The 24003-nt window shown below is 39.0% G+C and overlaps 1 protein-coding gene across 1 annotated transcript; it reads right to left on the bottom strand.

The window, feature by feature from the left end:
- Positions 1 to 2369: 2369 nt before the first annotated feature.
- Positions 2370 to 21922, bottom strand: LOC120538263. The gene is made up of 6 exons (XM_039767721.1): positions 21880 to 21922; positions 19058 to 19275; positions 16923 to 16990; positions 12450 to 12604; positions 7565 to 7671; positions 2370 to 2536 (listed from the first exon to the last, which is right to left on the bottom strand). The coding sequence occupies exons 1-6, from the start codon at positions 21920 to 21922 to the stop codon at positions 2450 to 2452; spliced, it is 678 nt and encodes a 225-aa protein (XP_039623655.1). The 3' UTR covers positions 2370 to 2449.
- Positions 21923 to 24003: the final 2081 nt, after the last annotated feature.

The raw sequence follows: 24003 nt of genomic DNA, 5'->3' as shown, positions 1-24003 counted from the left end.
AATGGCTGCCATTTCATCTTCGACATGGATGGTACACATTAGTGGTGGTTGAAGTGGCTCCCCACTCATGAAAGCGCTTTGAGTAGTGAGAAAAGCGCTATGTAAATGTAAAAAATTATTATTAATGTTTGATCTTTTCTTATAAGTTTTTAAAATATTTGAAGACTAGTTTACTTCTTGTTACATTTTCAGTAATAAAAATATAGTGAATTTAGATTTTAAAGTGCATACTACTTCAGTTTGCTTCTACATTCTTATATAAAAGTAGATTTTTGACTGTCTCTGCAATAAAAAAAACATTAAAGCTATCTTTAACAAAGCTTAGATCAAATATTGATGATTTCTGTCATACCATGGTAGAACAAACATGTTTTTTGGTTACATCTTTTTGTATATATATGGTATATGCATATAAAGTATTTATGCATGTTTTCTTGATTAAAATGTTTATCATATAACTGACTATTTTGTAATCCTTTTTTGAGAATTTTTCATAGGGGTTAACCAGATCTGAAGTTTTTTGTATAGGGCCTCCATTGCCTGACTAGTCAATCTGCAGTCCCAAAAAGTTTAGGAAACACTGGAGTATATGATGATTTATTAATTGTTAGCTATCCTTCTTGTCTATATCTATCTATCTATCTATCTATCTATCTATCTATCTATCTATCTATCTATCTATCTATCTATATATATATATATATATATATATATATATATATATATATATATATATATATATATATATATATATATCTAGGGTCTCTTTGTCTAGTTAGAGGAGCTGAAATAGAATGGAAAGTTCAAATGCTGCTGTCCAATAAATCGTTTGAATAAATAAATATATATACACTGTGACAGTGAGGCTCTTGTCCACCTCTTCAACCCTCAGGTACCACTCCAGACACCGGATAAAAGTCCAAGACTTTTTATTAATTAACAATAACGTGCACAAAGCACCCTCCACACTACTCATAAATTAAATATACAACGATACTCTTTCCTCCTCGCCCAGACACTTCGCCCCTCTTCCTCCCAGCTCAGCTCAGTCTCAGGGCTTTCCCACAATCCTTTTATACACCCTGACCCAGAGGTGTTCCTGCCCAATCAGTCCACAGTTCCTTATTCCTTCTGGGTCAGGGTAAACAGTCCTTTTCTTCAACCCGGGAGCACGTTGTTCCTTCCTGTCACGTGACTGTGACGTACTCCCGGGTTATAGGGCACATAAGAGCCCACGAGCCCCCCTACAGCGACTCCCGGTGGCCCCCAAGGTATCCAGCAAGGCTGTGTATAAAGACTACAAATTCCATAAGGCCCTACTGGAATTCGGGGCCTGCCCGCGCTGTCGGTGGGGCTCCTCCTGGCAGCCTGGGGGTGAGGACCAGAACTTGAAGCCAGGCATCCACCGCAACACCAAAAGCTTTGCAAAGTAACTTCAAAATAATTATTTAAAAAGTATTAGACAACAGTGCACTAAATCCTATTTTCTCTGCTATCTGTCAGTTTCTTTATTGTCAAATGGCTTTATTAGACTTAAGAGCATGCTTATACATACTTTGAGTAACTGTTTAGTCAAGATTTGGTGTCATGACTGCTGAATAATTTCAGTCCAACAGAAATCAAAATAGAAGTGCTTATCTATTTCAGCAACAGAAAATGTTATTTACCAGAGTGAATATTTAAAGCCTGTGCTATCAATATGTACATTTTATATGAAGTATAGTGTTTTACTGATGCCGTATTTCTAACTCTATGTAGTGCTCAGATCCTGTCCAATAAGAAATAAACTTAATAACCCATATCAAGAAGATACATCATTTTATTTGATTAATAAAACAGTTATAATCCTAACAATATAGTACAAAAAACATGAATGTTCACAGTGTTCATTCATGCTGATCAGAATATGGTATGGTGGTGCCATGCAGTAATTAGTGCCACCGTTCCATAATTACAGAAATTTAGGTGTCCCTATGAAGTTAATATATTATCTTATAATCGAGCTTTCTTCCACAGAAATTTTAGTTTGGTTAATTTACAACTATAAAGTGTTACACTGCGTGAGTGCACCTGTAAAGATAATATACAAAATCAAGATTTTAATTTTTTTATTCCTTTCTTTTTTCTTTTTTTTTAATTTGCAACAGCAGGTGTTGAAAGTGAATTTTATTTTTCTGTAACATTTGACTAAAGACATTCACATTTTATGTATTAACACTTTATTTAAAAGCTGGCTTTGCATAATTGTAAATATATTAGTTTATCTATCTACTGGAATTATTACACAAAAAGGAAAATAACATAAAAAGGATACTTTTAATGCCGTTGTTGATTAAGTCCATCATTTATGGCAGCAATTTCAGATTAAATGTAATCATTTTTAAACTTCTTTTAATTCATTGGGCAGAATCAAAGTGGTTTTTCTCTTTGTAGGTTCCCTTCACCATTCTTAACTTAGGTGAGTGTATAACAGTTTATGAGGAGGTGCCTTCATATTGTAAGAGTTTCTTCGTGCGTGCCTCCTGTTCTTACAGATCTGAAACACAAGTAAAGAACAATATAACATTAAGAAAATTTTGTTAGTGACAGTCAATTAAATACATATTTGATACAACGGCTTTAACTGGTTTAAAAGGAGCATAGTACAACATACAAAACAAGACTTCATGTTATTTTGGAAGAATTAAGTGGAGAGAACGAGTGTGCTTTGTTGGGCTGAATGGCCTTTTCTCCTCGAGGTTGTTCTAATGTGTGTTGACACTTCAAAAAATGACGAGTATAATGCACAGTGATGATTCACAGTTGGGGATCAATTTTATTGTCAATTTAGGTAAAGCCATGTGTTCATGGTGGTTCAGCTTCTAGCACTGGTTCTTCTTTTTCTGCCTCAAAATCTTTTTACTGTAGAGGCTCATCCACCAATGTTGCACTGATTCTTTTCCACTCTGTCCTGTTGTTTACCAACCTTTCCACCTCCTGTATTGGCTTTTTTGTCCAATCTCTGATGTTGTCTGTCCACTTAGCTCATGATTGACTCCTGCTCCGTTTACCTTCCATTGTCCCTTCCAGATCCATTCTTGGCAACCATGACCCCTCCATCCAGCACACATGACCATAGTCTGTCAGTTTTGCATGTGCCTGCTTGTATGTTCATAACTTTCCAGACATCCTCAGTTATCACAAGTTGTTTATATGAGATATTTAGTGTTCACCTGTAAGCCTGTATTTCGAATGTGTTGAATCATATTTCTTCTACTTTCTTAATATCCATGTAGGCATCTGGGAATATTTTTATTAACCTCTTTTTGGTTTCAAATCCAATATCGTCTTAGAAACCTTACCAGTTTTGTTATGATTGCCAGTGCTAGTCTTGCCATTTTATTTACATCACATTTGGCATCACTGGTGATGTAGCCCCCAGGGTTTTTAAACTACTGAACTGCTTCTAGCTTACTTCCTTTCACCATGATCTGCAGTTTCTCTTGTGTCTTTGCTAATGTCATGCACTTTGTCTTGCTCAAAGTTATATCCGACTCATATTTTTTGACCACTGCCTCAATTACCATAGTCATTTTGTATAGGTTTTGCTCATCTGCTGCTATTAAATCAATGTCACCTGCAAACCTTATGCTGTTATTTTTTCAGTTGTCCCAGTATCACTTGTTAGATTTGTTAGATTTCTGTCATGATGAATTAAAGAAAGTTATTGAACAACAATGGAGATAATGGGCATCTTTGTCCAAGTCAAACTGTATTTTAAAACTGTTCAGTTAGCTCCTATTTATCTTCGTTGAATTTCTGCATGCTTGTAGGGAGTTTTGATGATTTCCACAATTTTGCTAGGATATCAAAAGTACCGCATTATGTCCCATAGTGCCACTTGCCAGATACTGTCAAATGCCTTCTTGAAATCTATGAAGGTGTACAAGATCTTCAGCTAGTAATTCCTCCAATTTTGGTTTTAGTCTCCCTAGTATAACCCTGAGGAACACTTTGCCTATGCAGCATATGAGGTTTATAGTTCTATAATTTGTCCATTTTCTTGGGTCACCTCATTTTGCCAGTGGTATTATTACTGAACATGTCCATTCTTTTCGTGTTTGCCTCATCTGTTGGCCAATTGCCCACATTATATCAATCATTATGACTCCCCTGTTTTTATTAACTCCACTGTGATGTTGTCTACCCCTGGTGATATCCCTTTTTCGGTGTGTTCACTGCTGCTTCTCTTGTGATATTTGCTGGCATGTCATCATGGAATTTCAGATTTTGCAGTAATTCCTCATCTTCTGTCTTTATATACTTAGATCTTCGTTAAATAATTTGCAGTATTCTAGCCATCTATTTGGCATCTATCTGGCATTGCTACAGTGAGAAATTCAGTTTTTTGGACTTCTTTCACATCAGGAGGAGTAACATACAATTTTCAATCTTCTTTTCTCTTGTCCATAGTTGTGTATCAAGTTTAGATAATACATTTAGGCATATTTTGATGTTAGAGGAAATCTATTAAAATTGGGGAAAAAAATTAAAGAACCAAGAGACAGACTGAAATGATCAGTTGTACAGTTAAACAGTATCCTTTTACAGCAGCCGTTTTACAAACTAGACAAATAAGTTACTTTTAAAATGGGCATTGTATCTGCCAAACATGGAAGTCTTTTGTAGACTGGTTGTCAGTTGAGAGTAGCATTTAGATTGGCACCTATTGCTGACTCTAAATTGGCCCAGTATGAATAAATGTGATTGTATGTATGTTGTGTACCATCCAGTTCAGAGTTAGTTTCTAACTTCCTCTAAATGCAGTCTGCATCGGTTACCACACCTCGTAACCCTGAATTCGATAAGTGGGTTAAAAATAAATACTCAGGTATGTATAGAAATGACCAATACCAGATTTGCATTACTGTGGTGTGTGATGGAACAGCAATATAAGGCATGCTAAGCATTTGATGGTTTGGCTTGAGAAGGTGCTTTGGTGAAGGCTATCAGGTTGTGTGCCTGGTTCAGTTCCTAGCAGTACAATTCATCTGCACACCTCACTTGCTTCAATATTAGATTATAGTTAATTAGGACACACATAATCTGTGAGATGCCCTGTGATGGATTGATGTTCTATCTAAGAATGGTTCATACTTTCTACCTGATGGATAGGACAGACTGTAGCTCACTACAAACCTCTATTGGGAAATGGGTGAATAGATGCCCAGTTGTGACATTTTTGTTGTATGTTATCTCTTGTGCACTGGGCCTACAGACTGAAACAGTCTATTATTAGAACATTTGAACATTAGAACACTCTAGATGAGAACAGGCCATTCAGCCCAACAAAGCTCACCAGTCCTATCCACTTATTTCTTTCAAGAAAACATCAAGTCGAGTTTTGAAAGTCCCTAACGTCTTACTGTCTACCACACTACTTGGTCGCTTATTCCAAGTGTCTATCATTCTTTGTGTAAAGAAAAACTTCCTAATGTTTGTGCGAAATTTACCCTTAACAAGCTTCCAACTGTGTCCCCTTCTTCTCGATTAACTCATTTTAAAATAACAGTCTGATCCACTGTACTAATTCCATTCATAATTTTAAACACTTCAATCATGTCACCTTGTAATCTTCTTTTGCTTAAACTGTAAAGGCTCAGCTCTTTTAATCTTTCCTCGTAACTCATCCCCTGTAGCTCTGGAATCAGCCTAGTCGCTCTTCTCTGGACCTTTTCTAGTGCTGCTATGTCCTTTTCGTAGCGTGGAGACCAAAACTGCACCCAGTACTCAAGATGAGGTCTCACCAGTGCATTATAAAGGTTGAGCATAACCTCCTTGGACTTGTACTCCACAGATTGTGTTATATAACCTGACATTCTGTTAGCCTTCTTAATGGCTTCTGAACACTGTCGGGAAATTGATAGCTTAGAGTCCACTATGACTCCTAAATCCTTCTCATAAGGTGTACTCTCGATTTTCTGACCGCCCATTGTGTATACAAACCTAACATTTTTACTTCCTATGTGTAATACTTTACATTTACTGACATTAAATTTCATCTGCCACAAATCTACCCAAGCCTGTATGCTATCCAAGTCCTTCTGTAATGATAGATTCCAAATTATCTGCTAATCCACCTATTATGGTATCATCTGCAAACTTAACCAGCTTGTTACTTATATTCCTATCTAAATCATTTATATGTATTAAAAATAGCAGCAGCCCTAGCACTGACCCCTGTGGAGCACCACTCTTAACATTTCTGATGAGGTTCCTCGCACCATCACCCTCTGCTTCCTGTGTCTGAGCCAATTCTGCACCCATCTAAAAACATCACCCTGAACTCCCACTTCGTTTAACTTGATGCCCACCCTCTCATGTGGCACCTTATCAAATGCTTTCTGAAAGTCCAGATAAATAATATCATAAGCTCTACTTTGATCGTATCCTTTTTTTGCCTCCTCATAGAATTCCTGCATGTTAGTAAAGCACGACCTCCCTCTTCTGACCCCACAACTCCTGTCCTTGCCATGTATTATCAATCTTATCCTTAATAATTCCTTCCATTAATTTTCCTATGATGCATGTTAAGTTTACTGGCCTATAGTTGCTTGGATCTGCCCTGTCACCCTTTTTATATAATGGGATGACATTTGCTATTTTCCAGTCCTTTGGAATCTCTCCAGTGTGTAGTGACTTCCTAAACATATGCATCAAGGGTTTATATCTGTACTCACGAGCCTCCTTAAGAACCCAAGGATAAATATTATCTGGTCCTGGTGATTTGTTGGATTTCAGCTTATTTAATTTGAGCAGCACTTCTCCCTCTACAATTTCCAAATCCCTCAGTACCTCCTTAGTAGTCGCGTTTACCTCCACTTGCTCACTTGTAAACACCTCAGAAAAATGTAAGTTTAGGGCATCTGCTATTTCACTGTCTGTATCTTTTAATTCCTCTTTACTATTCCTGATGCACTTGACCTCCTCCTTGACTGTTCTTTTACTACTAAAATACTGAAAGAATCTCTTGGGGTCTTCTTTCGCCTTATCTGCTATATTCCTCTCCAACTGTCTTAAGCCTACCTGATATCCTTCTTAATGGTTGCCCTCATGTTCTCATACGCTCTACAATTCACTTTGCAGTCATTAGTCTTTTATGCCTTATAAAGCAGTTTTTTCTTTTGCAACTTCTTTTTTAAATCTTTATTAATCCACCGTGGAGTTTTTTTTAGTTTCCTATTAATTCCAAATTATGTGTAAACATCATGAATTATTTACCGTACTATTACTGGTTTGTTGATTTTACTTATTAAAAGTTAACAACACTGAATGCTGATGTTTTCAATATGTGACTAAAAAGACATAAGTCAAATACCGAGATGTTTCTAAACCACTGTTAACTCACTGTTGACTGTTATGGCACTCCTATACTTTAGTTTTTTTATTTTAGCTAATAAACCTTACTGCCAAACTAATATATTGTTTAAGTTATTAAAAAGTTCGAAATGCGGCACTAAAAGTGTCTCTTGGGATGAGCCACTGAACATTGAACATTAAAATATCTGCTTTAGCTGTAACTTACCACAAAAAGAGAACACATCAACAACACAGAAACAAAGAGTGTAGAAACGATGATTGTGAAGATGGCCCACTGAGGCAGCCTGGAGGCAGTAGCAGGCGTTTCTTTATCTGAAAATCAATAGAGAACAGATGTTTGCATATTTTAGATTTACCACAAAGCAGCTGGGTCATGCTGATATTACTGTACACTTCATAAAAAAAAATAAAAGATTGTAGTTGTAGTAGTAATGTGTCGAGTACAGACAGCTGTTGATGTTTGACAAAGGAAACAAAGCAGTTCTCCTTATAGTGGGACATCAAGTCAACAGCTTTGACTTCTTGTGACCAACTCTCTCAAGTCAGGTTGTAGCAACCTGTAACAATAATGACCCCTGTCATTTTTTGGGTAAAAAACATATTAAGAGAATTGTTGATTCACTGTAAGACAGTTCCTTTATTGCATCTAAACTTTTGAGTTCTTTGATTATACCATATTTTCATTGTCTCAGAGAATGTTAGTTTATAAAGCTGGACATATTGCTTGAGTGGTCGGTCTGCATCATGGCTGTTGAAATAATACCAACAGCACTAAGCACTAGCCCAGAACAGAAAGATGGTCCAGACATTAGACAAAGGGCTTATCTTATGTCAGAAAGAGCTGTACTCAACACTATCTGCTGTTGTGGCCCAATTTATTATGTGAAAATCTAACACTGCCCTGTGTAGATGATGGGATTGAGGATAATGAAGAAAAATGGCCACTGTGTACTGCACTGGAAGTGGAGGTAGAACAGCTTATGAGCAAAGTCAGATCTGCACCAAAGTTATTATACCTGTCATTTTGCTTTTTACACCAGTTTTCATTGTTATATTATTTCTGCTCTTACATGGAAATCTGGTTTAGTTTCAGTCTTAATGCTGTGTTTTTAGTTTTACTTTAACTTTTATTTTACAAACATATTTGAGTTTTATTTAAATTATACGAATAAAGACATATTATGGATTAAGTTTTGTGTCACATTCAGACAGAACTGTAGATGTAATTGTTTTGGAAATAATTTTTCTTTATGTTAGTAGAAGCATATAACCGTGTCCTGTTAAATGCAAACAAATACAAAACCAGATACTAAACATGAACAGTTTTAGAAGATGCTTGCATTTTTTAAATAATTTTTGATAAGCAAACTGCACTTTGAAATGCACAGTATCAATCCATATTTACTGGAATAAAGCAAACAACAAATGGCCGCAGTAGCTTAGTACTGTAAAAACATAAAGAAAAGGAATACTTCTATATTAATTTCACAATTCACTTTTCTACAATTCTACTATAACATTTACTCATAAAGCACATGTCATTTTCATTTTGGGGCTGAGAGATGTAGAAAATTTTCCCAAGTACTGCATGTCACATAGCCTTGTAGACACAGGGCTACAGAGGCACCAAAATTAAAATAGCATAAGTCAGGCCGTGTTTTAAACTTTATTTTTTTTGTTTTGATAATTTATTATTTTACTTCAGATGTTTTCAGACACAGTAACAATATCATATGGTTTTAGTTTTTATCTCCTGCGAATAGCTGGCACCCTGCCCGGGGTTTGTTTCCTGCCTTGCACCCTGTGTTGGCTGGGATTGGCTCCAGCAGACCCCCGTGACCCTGTAGTTAGGATATAGCAGGTTGGATAATGGATGGATGGATAGTTTTCATCTCAATTTTGTTAATTTTGTTATTTCAGTTTTGGAATTTTTTTTTTTTTTTTGGTTAATCATTGTTATCACCTTTGAAGTTTTTCTTTATGATACTAACCTTGGTTTGCACAGTAGAAATTTGCTGTTGAGGTTTGGTAGCCATACCTGCTCCTAAACTTTTTACAGGAGATTGTAAAAAGAGGCCATGTCCAGTAGTAAGACCCATTGGCAGAAACACTTTTATCTGCTTTTTGCTGGGTGTTGCATGCAACAAGACCCAGGTAGAAAGTGTTTAACTGCAATGAACTTGGCTTGTGTTGTATCACTGTACAGGCCGCGCATACTATTGTCTAAAACTCAGTCCATGGTAGGTGCTTCAAGCATTTTATTTAGAAAACAATTATGCAAACTTTTTAAAAATTCCATCTCTTAATCTTGTTTGTCCTTGTTTGCCACATTTTAAAGACACCCTCATTGCAAAAGTCACATTAATGACTTTAGAACCCGAAGGGTTACAACTTTCCAGACCTTCCCTTATTTTTTTAAATTGAGAATTTGATATACTAGGGCAGTCAGGCTGTAGTCCTGTGTAAACACCTCATAAACCTATTAATGTTACAGATTAACAACCTTGGGAGAGCAGATATCAAAATAAATATTTTACCCAAACTGTGAAAACCCTTTTGTTTATATCAATTCTCTTTTTACTTTGAAATGCATTCTAAACTATGTGATCGTCTATAAAACCGTGTTGTAATATACTTAACCAGAACCCCTTCTGTTCAGCAATTCCCTTTCTGCACCTATTGACCAAACTAATCAGAATTACCCCAAGCCCTCCTTGTTGCAACTAACAACTTTCTGCCATTAACTTTTGTCGACCAGAGCATCTCACCCATTGCTTAATCTTCAGATCAAAATTGTAATGTGAATTAGAAGTGAGCATGTCACCATGAAAATGTGGTACAGAATATGGTATAATAGTTAATGATAACTGTCACAAAGTAATGCATACCACTTTTGTTTTAATTGGCAATGTCATGACATTATAGGTCACATACCACATGATGAGCAACAAGGTATTTTTTCCAGAAATAATTTGGCATTACCCATGCAGACTAGAACAAAATGGCAGTACTTGTGGAAAAATGGAATGGTGGAAGACACCAGAACAGCATGAAAATTAATTAATTAAATAATTAATAATTTTCCCCTCCTTGAACCGTCACCTTATCGTGGTGGAGGGGTTTGCGTGTCCCAATGGGTCGGTGGGAGGAGTATTTCGAAGACCTCCTCAATCCCACTAACATGCCTTTCAATGAGGAAGCAGAGCCTGGGGACTCTGAGGTGGGCTCTCCCATCTCTGGTACTGAAGTCACCGAGGTGGTCAAAAAACTCCTTGGTGGCAGGGCCCCGGGGGTGGATGAGATGTGCCCGGAGTTCCTTAAGGCTCTGGATGTTGTAGGACTGTCTTGGTTGACAAGTCTCTGCAACATCGCATGGACATCGGGGACAGTGCCTCTGGATTGGCAGACTGGGGTGGTGGTCCCCCTCTTTAAAAAGAGGGACCAGAGGGTGTGTTCCAACTACAGAGGGATCACACTCCTCAGCCTCCCTGGAAAAGTCTATTCGGGGGTTCTGGATAGAAGGCTCCGTCGGATAGTCGAACCTCAGATTCAGGAGGAACAGTGTGGTTTTCGTCCTGGTCGCGGAACAGTGGACCAGCTCTTCACTCTTAGCAGAGTCCTGGAGGGTGCATGGGAGTTTGCCCAACCAGTCTACATGTGTTTTGTGGACTTGGAAAAGGCATTCGACCGTGTCCCTCTGGGAATCCTGTGGGGGGTGCTCCGGGAGTATGGGGTACCAGACCCCCTGATGAATGCCTGGTCCGCATTGCCGGAAGTAAGTCGAGCCCGTTTCCAGTGAGAGTTGGACTCCGCCAGGGCTGCAATTTGTCACCGATTCTGTTCATAACTTTTATGGACAGAATTTCTAGGCGCAGCCAGGGTGTTGAAGGGGTCCGGTTTGGTGGACTCAGGATTGGGTCACTGCTTTTTGCAGATGATGTTGTCCTGTTTGCTTCATCAGGCCGTGATCTTCAGCTCTCTCTGGATCGGTTTGCAGCTGAGTGTGAAGCGGCTGGGATGAGAATCAGCACCTCCAAATCCGATACCATAGTCCTCAGCCGGAAAAGGGTGGAGTGCCCTCTCAGGGTTGGGGGAGAGATCCTGCCCCAAGTGGAGGAGTTCAAGTATCTCGGGGTCTTGTTCACGAGTGAGGGAAGAATGGAGCGTGAGATCGACAGGTGGATCGGTGCGGCATCTGCAGTGATGCGGGCTCTGCATCGGTCTGTCGTGGTGAAAAAGGAGCTGAGCCATAAGGCAAAGCTCTCAATTTACCAGTCGATCTACGCTCCTACCCTCACCTATGGTCATGAGCTATGGGTAGTGACCAAAAGAACGAGATCGCGAATACAAGCGGCTGAAACGAGTTTCCTCCGCAGGGTGTCTGCATTTCCCTTAAAGATAGGGTGAGAAGCTCAGTCATCCGGGAGGGGCTCAGAGTAGAGCCGCTGCTCCCCCTATCGAGAGGAGTCAGATGAGGTGGCTCGGGCATCTGATCAGGATGCCTCCTGGACGCCTCCCTGGTGAGATGTTCCGGGCACGTCCAACCGGGAGGAGGCCCCGGGGAAGACCCAGGACACGCTGGAGAGACTATGTCTCCCGGCTGGCCTGGGAACGCCTTGGGATTCTCCCGGAAGAGCTGGAAGAAGTGGCTGGGGAGAGGGAAGTCTGGGCCTCTCTGTTTAAGCTTCTGCCCCCGCGACCGACTTCGGATAAGCGGAAGAGGATGGATGGATGGATGGAAATAATTAATTTTGCATTAAACATTATGCCAAATAAAGCAAGTATAGCCCTACCACATTCCTAATGTTTAGAACCTTCCTGTACATCATTTGTTAACTTGTAGTTCAATCAGACATAGAAGGAAATAACAAGTTATGCAGAAATATGCAGGTATTCTCGCTGCTCTGTTTTACTGTTCACTGTGCCTATTGGTTCTCCAAATCATTGGTGCACTATATAGGTACTTCCTATAATATCCTTAACATATCCAATGTGTTTTCACTGAGTATCAGCATTTTTCTTTTGATAAAATAATCCAGTGGAAGTGCTTGCAGTCCTAGGGTGTGCTTACTTTATTTACACCAGCTTACCTTGCACTTGTAGGCTTATTGGATTTATCTTGTAAATTCCACCCAGCAGCTGTGTCCCATTGGTCCCAAGTGAAAAAACTGTTTGAACAGCTGAAGAGGTGACAGAGTCTTTTGATGCAAAGAAACAGTTGCAGCTCACTTTCACTGAGCCTAGCCTATAAATAGAAAAAGAAATGGCACTTTGTCAGCTATATATAGAAATTTGCCAAAATAATCTTTCCAGTGATTTGGTGATATTGGCTCAGTAGATAAAGTGTTGGGCTTTTCTAAGAAAGACTGAAGGTTCAATTCTCTAATAGACAAGTGCACTTTTCCAGTACTTCACACACGTAAGGTTTCACCATGGTTAGGTTTTTCTGAAATGAGAAGTGAGCACAAATTAATATATCTTTCACTTTAAGATCGTAGGTTCAATTCCACTCTCTCGCTAAAATCACTTCTGTTGAATCACTTTCCCGCCCAAGTCAAGGTTTTTGTAACATGCCAATGACTTTGTGACATTAGGATGGCTAAATATATATACTGCCGCCTCGCAGTTAGGAGACCTGGGTTCACTTCCCGGGTCCTCCCTGCGTGAAGTTTGCATGTTGTCCCCGTGTCTGCGTGGGTTTCCTCCCACAGTCCAAAGACATGAGGGTTAGGTGCATTGGCGATTCTAAATTGTCCCTAGTGTGTGCTTGGTGTGTGGGTGTGTGTGTGCCCTGCAGTGGGCTGGCGCCCTGCCCGGGGTTTGTTACCTGCCTTGCGCCCTGTGTTGGCTGGGATTGGCTCCAGCAGACCCCCGTGACCCTGTAGTTAGGATGAAGCAGGTTTCCCCAGGCCTATGGGGAACATTCTTTATCCCGGGCTCAAGTTTTTCACTGGCACAAATCATTTTTGGAAGGCAGAAAACACGTTGAAGATGAACACCGTTCAGGGAGGACTTCAACTTCGAAAACCAATGAAAACATCGAGCGTGTGAACACTCTTATGATCAGAGATCAGACCGTCATTTAACATTAAGAATGTTGAGTGAACAAGTAAATTTGAACAGATTTACCGTTCATCAAATTTTGACTGAACATTTGCACATGCGAAAGGTCTGTGCCAAAATGGTGCCGAAAAACTGCCCTCTCCATAACAGAATTTTTGACTTCAAAAGGCATTCCTGTGGTTCCCCGGCCCCCTTATTCACCTGACCTCAGTCCGTGTGACTTTTTCCTTTTTCCTAAACTGAAAAATGTCCTCAAAGGACGTCAATTTGGGACTTTAGAAAACATCCAAAAGAGTGTAACGGACATGCTGAAGACCATACCGGTTGAAGACTTCCAGCGCTACCAACAGTGGGAACAACGTCTCCATCGGTGTGTAGCTGCCCAAGGGAACTACTTTGAAGGGGATAACATTGATGTTTGAAAAAAATAAAAACTTTGGTAAATAAAAAACCAGTCTCATTACTTATCTGCCAGACCTCATACAGTATACACGGTATATAAGATTTTTTAAGTGACATGACTTTATTCAAAAATGCACTAAAAAGTAAAAACTTTTTTTTTCTTGTACTAAGATCCCATAAATGATTAAAAAAATAAGTCTTACAATTAGAAAATGTGTCCAATTATAACCATAATCCTACATTCTTTAATCAACTTTTATATAATGTGTTATTTTCTTTCCATTGTTAATGTGGTTAGAAAGTTCACTGTAACGAATTTATGCATTTATATTTAATTAAGTAAATTATTTTATGGGCACCCCACGATTTTATTTTTATTCACGCATGAATAACAAAATCTTAGTACAAGAAAAATATTTTTACTTCTTAGTGGATTTTTGAATAAAATCGTGTCACTTAAAAATCTTTTTTTTTATATTGTGACGGACAGCTGGGTCCCATGCCTGGCAGGGCCGACCCTGCTGGTTATATTCCGGGGGAGCCACCATGGGCACTCCAGTACCTCCCTCGGGACGCTTGGTGGCAGCCTTCATGGCTGACGGTGATTCCCCAACCACCCGCAGGGCTCTATGGGAGATGGAGTCCTCCACAGACTGGTTGGGGGCTCGGATGGCCGCTAGGGGAAGCTGCATGGACTCAGCAGCCTGGCTGGATGAATCTTCCGCCCCACCAAGAGGTGCAATTAGGACCAGGTGGTCAAGCACCTGAAACACTTCCGGGTGGATTATAAAAAGGGCCAGCCATCACCACGCAAGGAGCCAGAGTTGGGAGGAAGGAGACAAAGCTTGAGAAGGAGTGGTGGTAAAGGAAGGAAGGTGGTCTTGCTGTGAGTTGGACTGGTGGTTTGTGGGACTGTGTATTGCCTGTGGGTCACGGGAAGACGATACCACGGGTGAAGAAAAATAAAGGTCTTGTACCTGTTATACGTGTCTCTGTGTCCATCTGTGTCGGGTCCGGCGCCTATATAGCGCCTTTTTACAATATATATATATGTTTTTGCATATATATATTTGCTGATGTGATAGATAAAGTGTCCCAGAAAAGTAAAGAAATTGCCCAAAGGCACATTTTAGTCAGTACCCTTGAGGGAAAGGAATGATTTTGGATAAGGTCATTAATAGAAAGCTATCACTGCAGTTGGTGCTGAGGCCTGTACAACCCCAATTCCAATGAAGTTGTGATGCTGTTTAAAACGTAAATAAAAACAGAATGCAATGATTTGCAAATCCTTTTCAACCTATATTCAATTGAATACACTACAAAGACAAGATATCGAAATGTTCAAACTGATAAACTTTACTGTTATTTTGCAAATCTTCACTCATTTTGAATTTATTGCCTGCAACATGTTCCAAAAAAGCTGGGACAGGGGCAGCAAAAGACTGGGAAACTTGAGGAATGTTCAAAAAACACCTTTTTTGAACATTCCACAGGTGAACAGGTTAATTGAACACAGGTGTTTGTCATGATTGGGTATAAAAGGAGCATCCCCAAAAGGCTCAGTCGTTCACAAGCAAGGATGGGGCGAGGTTCGCCACTTTGTGAACAACTGCATGGGCAAATAGTCCAGCAGTTTAAGAACAATGTTTCTCAATGTACAATTGCAAGGAATCTAGGGATTTCATCATCTACTGTCCATAATATCATCAAAAGATTCAGTCCGAATACCAACACTGGATGCCCGTGACCTTCGATCCCTCAGGTGGCACTACATTAAAAACCGACATCATTCTGTAAAGGATATTACCACGTGGGTTCAGGAATACTTCAGAAAACCATTGTCAGTTAACACAGTTCGTTGCTACATCTACAAGTGCAAGTTAAAACTCTACCATGCAAAGCGAAAGCCATATATCAACAACACCCAGAAACGCCGCCGGCTTCTCTGGGCCTGAGCTCATCTGAAATGGTCTGACGCAAAGTGGAAAAGTGTGCTGTGGTCTGACGAGTCCATATTTCAAATTGTTTTTGGACATCATAGACGTCTTGTCCTCCGGGCCAAAGAGGAAAAGGACCATCCGGATTGTTACCAGCACAAAGTTCAAAAGCCAGAATCTGTGATGGTATGGGGGTGTGTTAGTGCACATGGCATGGGTAACTTGCACATCTGTGAAGGCACCATTAACGCTGAAAGGTACATACAGGTTTTGGAGCAACATATGCTGCCATCCAAGCGACGTCTTTTTCAGGGACGTCCCTGCTTATTTTAGCAGGACAATGCGAAGTCACATTACAACTGCGTGGCTCCGTAGTAAAAGAGTGCAGGTACTAGACTGGCCTGCCTGCAGTCCAGACCTGTCTCCCATTGAAAATGTGTGGCGCATTATGAAGTGCAAAATACGACAACGGAGACCCCGGACTGTTGAGCAACTGAAGTTGTACATCAAGCAAGAATGGGAAATAATTCCACCTACACAGCTTTAACAATTAGTGTCCTCAGTTCCCAAACGCTTATTGAGTGTTGTTAAAAGGAAAGGTGATATAACACGGTGGTAAACATGCCCCTGTCCCAGCTTTTTTGGAACGTGTTGCAGGTATCAAATTCAAAATGAGTGAAGATTTGCAAAACAACAATAAAGTTTATCAGTTTGAACATTCGATATCTTGTCTTTGTAGTGTATTCAATTGAAAATAGGTTGAAAAGGATTTGCAAATCATTGTATTCTGTTTTTATTTATGTTTTACACAACGTCCCAGCCTCATTGGAATTGGGGTTGTATATCACTGCTAGTGGGGTGATGGATAGCAATAGGATACAAGCCATTGTAAGCACTGGGACTCCATTTAATGGTTTTAGGGGATGATGGTCATTTAGAAGTATGGAGAGTCTTCCCCATGCTTTATGATTTCCATCAGCCTGAGCTGGGGTGCCAGAAACCCAATCAAAAGAAGGATTTTGCATATCTTGTATCTTGTCATCATAATTGATTTGATTCCTTGTAGTTGTATTATTTGTAGTTATGTTACTGAAGCTTGTAACTGAGACTGCTAATCTTCACAAGGCTCTAATCAAGAAGAAAATTCATCTGAATCCTTACCTTAAGCCTGTCACTTGGCAGTATCTGAAGCTGCTGCCCAAGGAGCTTCCTCTGTATATATTACTCAGCTGTAAAGGGGAGAGCATCAGAACACAGATCACTTATAAAGACGATACTGCTAATTTACTTGTAGGAGAAAAATATGCTTCTAGTTAAAGACCAATAGAAACTATATTGTGAAAAACTATATATGCCTCTATATAATGTGTTTGTGTATGTGTGTGTGTAAAAATTAAAGGAACACTTTTTAATCAGAGTATAGCATCAAGTCAATGAAACTTTTAGGATAATGATCTCATCAGTTAAGTAGCAGAGGAGGTTGTTAATCAGTTTCAGCTGCTTTGGTGAAATTAACAACAGATGCACTAGAGGGGCAACAATGAGACAACCCCCAAAACAGGAAAGGTTTAACAGCTGGCGGCCACTGACATTTTTTCCCCTCTTCATCTTTTCTGTTTTTTCCCTAGTTTTGCATTTGGCTATGGTCAGTGTCACTACTGGTAGCATGAGGACATACCTGGACCCTACAGAGGTTGCACAGGTAGTCCAACTTCTCCAGGATGGCACATCAATGTGTGCCATTGCCAGAAGGTTTGCTGTGTCTCCCAGCACAGGCTTAAGGGCATGGTGGAGATTCCAGGAGACAGGCATTTACTCTAGGAGAGCTGGACAGGGCCATAGAAGGTCCTTAATCCATCAGCAGGTCTGACTGGTATCTGCTCCTTTGGGCAAGGAGGAACAGGAGATCCTCAGGACACCATCCGTCATCTCATTAGTAACATGCCCCGATGTTGCATACAAACACGTGGGGGCCATACAAACCACTGAGTATGATTTGAAGCTGCTGCAATGAAATTTCGGCAAAATGGACTAGCCTGCTGCATCATTTTTTCACTTTGATTTTCGGGGTGTCTATGAATTCAGCCCTCAGTAGGTTGATCATTTTTATTTCCATCAAATGATGTGACATCCTTTCGTCCCTATGACATTACCCAGTGTTCCTTTAATTTTTTTGAGCAGTTTATATATATATATATTCACTCAGTACACATCTTAGCTTATGAGGAGGCATCCAAAACTTAAGCAAAAAATACATTCCATTTATCGTTGACATTCCATTATTGAGAAGTTGTAAGGCTGATAGGATGCAAGGTTATATAACACCTCTCTATGTAGCCACATGACTCACTTGTGAGATCATATCTGGAGTACTATGTGAAGTGCAGAGAAGAGCTGTTACCTGTATAAAGACAGTTGTAATATCCCCTGCTTGTGTTTTGAATTGTTCAGCTGCAGATCTCGTCATTTGTTTTTGTCTGTTTACCAATCACACAAAAATGGCAAAAAGCAGTTTTCAAGAAATTTTGTATTTTAGGTCCAACTTAAATTTTGGCTACATGGCATTTAAAAATTGTACCTGTGAGGGGCCTTCTAATGGAGGCAAGCCAAATACTACAAAGTATTCCAAAATAGCTGATTTGCTTTGAATAGTTTTGCATGAATAGTAAAGTTCAATAACATGTAGGGCAAATGGAGTTTCAAAAATTTCATACGGGAAAGGGGGATTATGACTGAAAAATGAATTGCAGCAAAATGCATGAGACAACATTGCTGTTAATACAACTTAAAATCAAGATTTAAAGGACTTTAAGAAAGTTCCATGAAGAAATAGGATTGTAATGGAGGAGGGCCACAAAACCAAAACCACATTATTACACCAAAAGAGTGGAGCTAATGGAAATGAAATTTGCATTTTGTTTAGGCTTGACCCTACTTACAGTGAAGGCTAAATTCAGCATACAGTATGTGATTCAATATAAACAATGGCGATGGAGACCAGCACAAAACTGTGTATCAATCAAAAAGAAATATCAACTTTCACAAAGGTTTGTATTTATGTTATTGTTCATGCGATACAGTTTCAAGAATTTCATTGGGAAGTTGTAGCGGCAGGGCCAACACCTCAAAAACCATGCTTTACTCCTAAACAGCTGGGTGTTTAGGAGTAATGCTGGATGGCCTATGCTTGTCAAAATTGTTCAAATTACCTAAACAGCTTAAATTATGTTACTGAATAGTGTTAAATGTAGCTCCTTCAGGCATTACTGCTTATTTTCACCAAAACTACATTTTACCTGTGATGTGATATTAGTAACCATCATTTGATAATCTGCAGAGTATGGATTGTTCAGATCTTCTGTGAAGTTTCGGTTGATGATGGTGAATTCAAGTCCAAAGAGTTTGTCACTGGGCTGAATAGTTGCTGCTGTTGTCAGTTGTGCTGTAGATGAGCCTTTGGTTGTATCTGCAACTGCAACTGTGACTGTGGCTGCCGTTTTACTTGAAGTCAGTTCTATGGACCCAAATGGGATAATCATACAGAAGTAATCAGCTTAATTGTCATAAAGTCAAAAAAGCACATCAATTGTTAATTTAGAACAATTCCATGACATATTGATAGTACACTCCAACCGTACTACCTTTTCCTGTTTTTTCTTATCTCATTGCATTGATGTAAGAAGCGAGAGCCAGTGCTAGCGGCAAGAGTCTCAAGGCAGGGGTTGTCCCCCAGTGGGATGTCATACATTACAGGTGCTTGCCCTCTGCCAGATTAAATTTGTCAAACAACCTATCAACATACGGATATACTATGGAAGGAAATGCAGTACCTTTGTAAGAAGCATGTAAATAAAAGAAAGAAAATAAAATTCCACATTGAAGGCAGTACAAGTTGGGAATCAAAATGGATATTTCCATCTATCCCTTTTTATAACCTACTTAATCCACTTTCTGAGCCACATTCAACTTGAGCCAATCTAAACAATACTGGGCACAAGCCACCAACCATCTCTGGCCTGTACGTCAGTTATCACGGGGAAGACTTCTCAGTGATTTCAATTTATAGTTAATAGTCAAGCAAATCTGGATGTATTTGGAATATGGAAGGAAACTGAAGTACCCAGCATCTATGCACAGACCCTGGCAAGAATGGCAAGAATGTGTAAACTCTAAAATTATTAAATGAAACAGAGTTTACCCTCTTGCTGTTGTCTATAAAGCATTGTCACGCACATGTGTTAAGGGGTAAACTAAAGGGCCTGAGTAGATGTAATTCCACGCCAGACCAGGGGGTGGCGAAGTGCACTAATTCTCTCTCTCGATTCCTTGCAGACCATTCTAGGGAAATCCCGCCCGGTTCTGGGGCAGCTAACGACGGCACTTCCGGTTCCGGTCCTGATGACATCACTTCCCACACTGGCCTTTAAAGACACCATCTTGTTTCTAGTGAATCAGTTCTTTTTTGGGCTCAGTTATGTGAACATGTCTGTTCTTTTGCATCAGTTTTGCAGCCTGGAGAAAATTATATGGGTGGCTGCCCCAAACCTCCTCAATGTCTTTTGGTCATTTTTGTGACAGCATTTATTGTGTTTGTTTTGTTAGATTTTATTTTATTTAAATATTAAAACACATTAGCAAAACACCATCTGTTCAAAAAAGCAAATGTAATAATATGTTCCAAAGATAATACACTCAACCCTCATCTAATGCAAAGATCACTATATGACAAGAGAGCCCCATCTAAAGTACTTCTTTATATAAATAAAACAAATGAAATGTAAATGCTCAGCACAGGCAAAGCATATTTGATTTAAAATAACATTAATGAATTCTTGCCAATTCTAAATAAAAAATTCTCAAAATGAGAATAATATTTTTGCAGTTTTGAGATAATATTGAATTTTGTTTTCTCACACACATATAGAAGATGGATTTAAATTTTTCTAGCAGAGCAGAATCAACCTTTGTGCAAATAGTGTTTTATAAGTTATCTCTATTTTTTTTTCCATAACACAATGCTATCCCATCTGGTATTACTCCCAATACTGTTGTTATAGTGTACAGTGTTATTGACTGAATATTATTATAATTTTTTTTATATACTTTATTAATTCCTGATGGGAAAGTGTATTTTGTGCTTTATTTAACTAATTTATTTAAACTATATCTGTTGTAGTAGAGGGTGTTCTGACCTGTAGATGGGCAAATACACCCATCCATCCATTATCCAACCCGCTATATCCTAACTACAGGCCAACACAGGGCACAAGACAGGTAACAAGCCCTGGGCAGGGCTCCAGCCCACCGCAGGGCACACACACATAAACACACTAGGGACAATTTAGGATTGCCAGTGCACCTAACCTGCATGTCTTTGGACTGTGGGAGGAAACCGGAGCACCCAGAGAAAACCCACGCAGACACAGGGAGAACCCAGGAAGAGAACCTGGGTCTCCTTACTGCGAGACAGCAGCACTACCCACTGTGCCACCATGACGCCCATGGGGAAATACATTTTATTAAAAACTGAGCAATTAATTAGCTGATTGAATTTTTCATAGCAAGCTTGTATTAAAATGTATAGCGGAAAAAATGTAAAACTTGGGAATTCAGCAAACATATGTGTAGGGTAAAACAAACAAAGCTAACAAGGGCAATAAAAAGCTTTATAAAGCACAATGTATAAAAGTGTAACAAACCAAACAAATTTTCAGTAACCTTAGCTGATAGACACCATGCATGGATAATCACTGTTTAATGGCAAAAGAATACTAAACAGCATTCAATTTTTTTGTTTGAAGTTTACTTTTTTTTTGGATAGATGGATGGGGATGTAAGAAACAAAGGCCACTCATTTTTGAGAAAAGTGTAGTGTCTGAAGCTTTAAGCCCTCATACATAAAGGCAAGAACTGTTTGAAAATGCAGTGGTCCTGTCACGTTCACATCCAAACACAAAAAATAAAATTTACAAGATTGGTATATTAAAGATGATATGCAACTGAAAAGGTAATCCTTCTTTCTGAATAAATCACTGACAGATATGTTGAGTGCCTATGTGATCTGAATGTTCAAGTAGTTAAAATGTTTTGTACAAACTGGCTCACAGGAGACACTCACCGTTTATAATTATGCTGTAGGCTTCAAGAATGTAAGGGCCCATGTATGTAAAGTTGAATGTTCCATTTTTGAAAACTTCAAATATTATGCTGTCTAGTGTGTTTGCAATCACTGGATTAAAGGAACAGAGCATATCCACAATAGTTTTTCCATTTATGTCAGACCTGCAAGATAATTAAGAGATCAATATTCAGATTTGATAGATGGAACAAGAAATGCGCCATTCATGAGTTACTGTATTTGACTTTAATAAATATGCACACCACCATATCTGTATTTTAAGATAATGAGATTTATATGCATTAGTAGTGTGCATGTATTTAGATGAGGGTACATACACCAGCCTGGCATGATGGGTCAGCCATGGTCAGCTCATGCATACTGTCATCCTCCTCAGCTCAGGCTGAAGCAGTTTCCACACCTAAAAGGAGAGCAGTGATGCACAAAGCTGTGCTAATTAAATCATCAATCAGCAGAGCTGTTTTTTTTTTTGTTTTTTTTTACTGGGGGAGATCTGTATCATCATGGCATGCTTGCATCGGGACATGACTCTGGCCAATAGTGTTAAATAAGTTCATAATGTCTATATCATGCACATTTGTACTAACTCCCTAGAACACTCTAATGTTAATGTAACACACTGAGGAAGAAAATTAAACCAAAATTTTAATTAATATAACAAAGTCATTATTACCTCGATGGATCCAGAACTCTTATTGTAATTCTGAATGAATCTAATTGAATTATTGTATGGGTTTTAAAGAATTCTAAATCCATTTTCCTCAATCATAATTATGTAATACAAGGCTTTGTGCTCAAACAACATATCCTATTTGCAGTTCTTGAGACAGTGGGTGACATAAAAAAAGCACAAAATGAACCACAGTTCGGCCTGTATAGCATTAGACGACTTTCCCAGTCGTAGCTTTCATTTACATAATCTTAGTGACTTGGAGACAGTTTGCGACTTGTTTTGATTTGATTTTGTCTTTGTCATATGGGATGGTTCTGTATGCAAGAGACAACCAATGAATGCTCATACAGAAGTGCAAAGCATATAATGTAGCAATGAGGATTGTGGATGTTTTGGACTTCACAAACAGAAGAGAAGCTTGCCTGTCTGATGTCTGTTTTATTTCGGAATAATGGAAAAAGAAAAAAAAAGGGCAGAGACTGAATGAACTCTTAATACATGTTAACCCTTTGTACAGCTCCAGCTCTTTCAGGCAGCATGTTATCAACTGTCATAAAAAATGTAAATGTAACATGCCAAGCTATTTACAGTCATTTACAAACTCAGGCTTATACAAATATTTAATACACATTAAATATATAAAACAAGTTTAATTACCTGAAGCCCGAAACTGAGCACGTTTCATATAGCTTGCTTACTATGCTGCTCTTAAAAATACCGTCAACCTGGGAAATCAACAAGTGTAATGTAATTACAAGGAAATGTAATTTAGTTTAGCATTTACATTGCTAGAAATATCACAGATTTTCAAACACAGTTGAAAGCAAGAAGCCAGCTTAATCTTTCATTTGTAGCAACTGACACAGGATGCAGAATGTTATGGTATGAGGACCCTTATCAGAATTGGCTGATGTGAAGAGTGGTGTCCCAGAGTGGGGTCAGTGCTAGGGCCGCTGCTAACTTTAATATATATATTGTGAGATTTATGAGCTATTCTGAGACCCTCCCCAACTGTGCTGCATGCCAAAACGTGGTTGACGCAACTGTCAAGGGTTGCTTGTCTGTCGCTGAGGCAACCACAGGTTTGACATGCCATCAAGACAACTGCAAGTTCCTCTCCACGGAACATGTCTGTTGCCTGATAGTTGATGCAGGAAACATTCTAACCCTGTCCCCGTCACTGCTTGTTTGCTGTGTGTGTATGCATTGAAGTGGTAGCTCCCGTTTGAATTAAATTAATTAATTAAATACCCTGACTGTTCCTATTTTGTTTGGAATAAAGTTGGTTTCCTTGAAGCCTTTGATCTTCTCTCAGGTGCACGCATCACAGTATAAAAAATTTGGATCGGAATTTAAATAACAGGGTTAAGTTTGCAGATGATGCCAAGCTTTGTGGAATTTCAGATAATCTAGAAGCTGTTGGATTATTA

This window comes from Polypterus senegalus, chromosome 10, assembly GCF_016835505.1.
Source record: "Polypterus senegalus isolate Bchr_013 chromosome 10, ASM1683550v1, whole genome shotgun sequence".
Lineage (NCBI taxonomy): Eukaryota > Metazoa > Chordata > Cladistia > Polypteriformes > Polypteridae > Polypterus > Polypterus senegalus.
The sequence above is the reverse complement of the archived record's forward strand: the minus strand, read 5'-3'. Positions and strand labels throughout refer to the sequence as shown.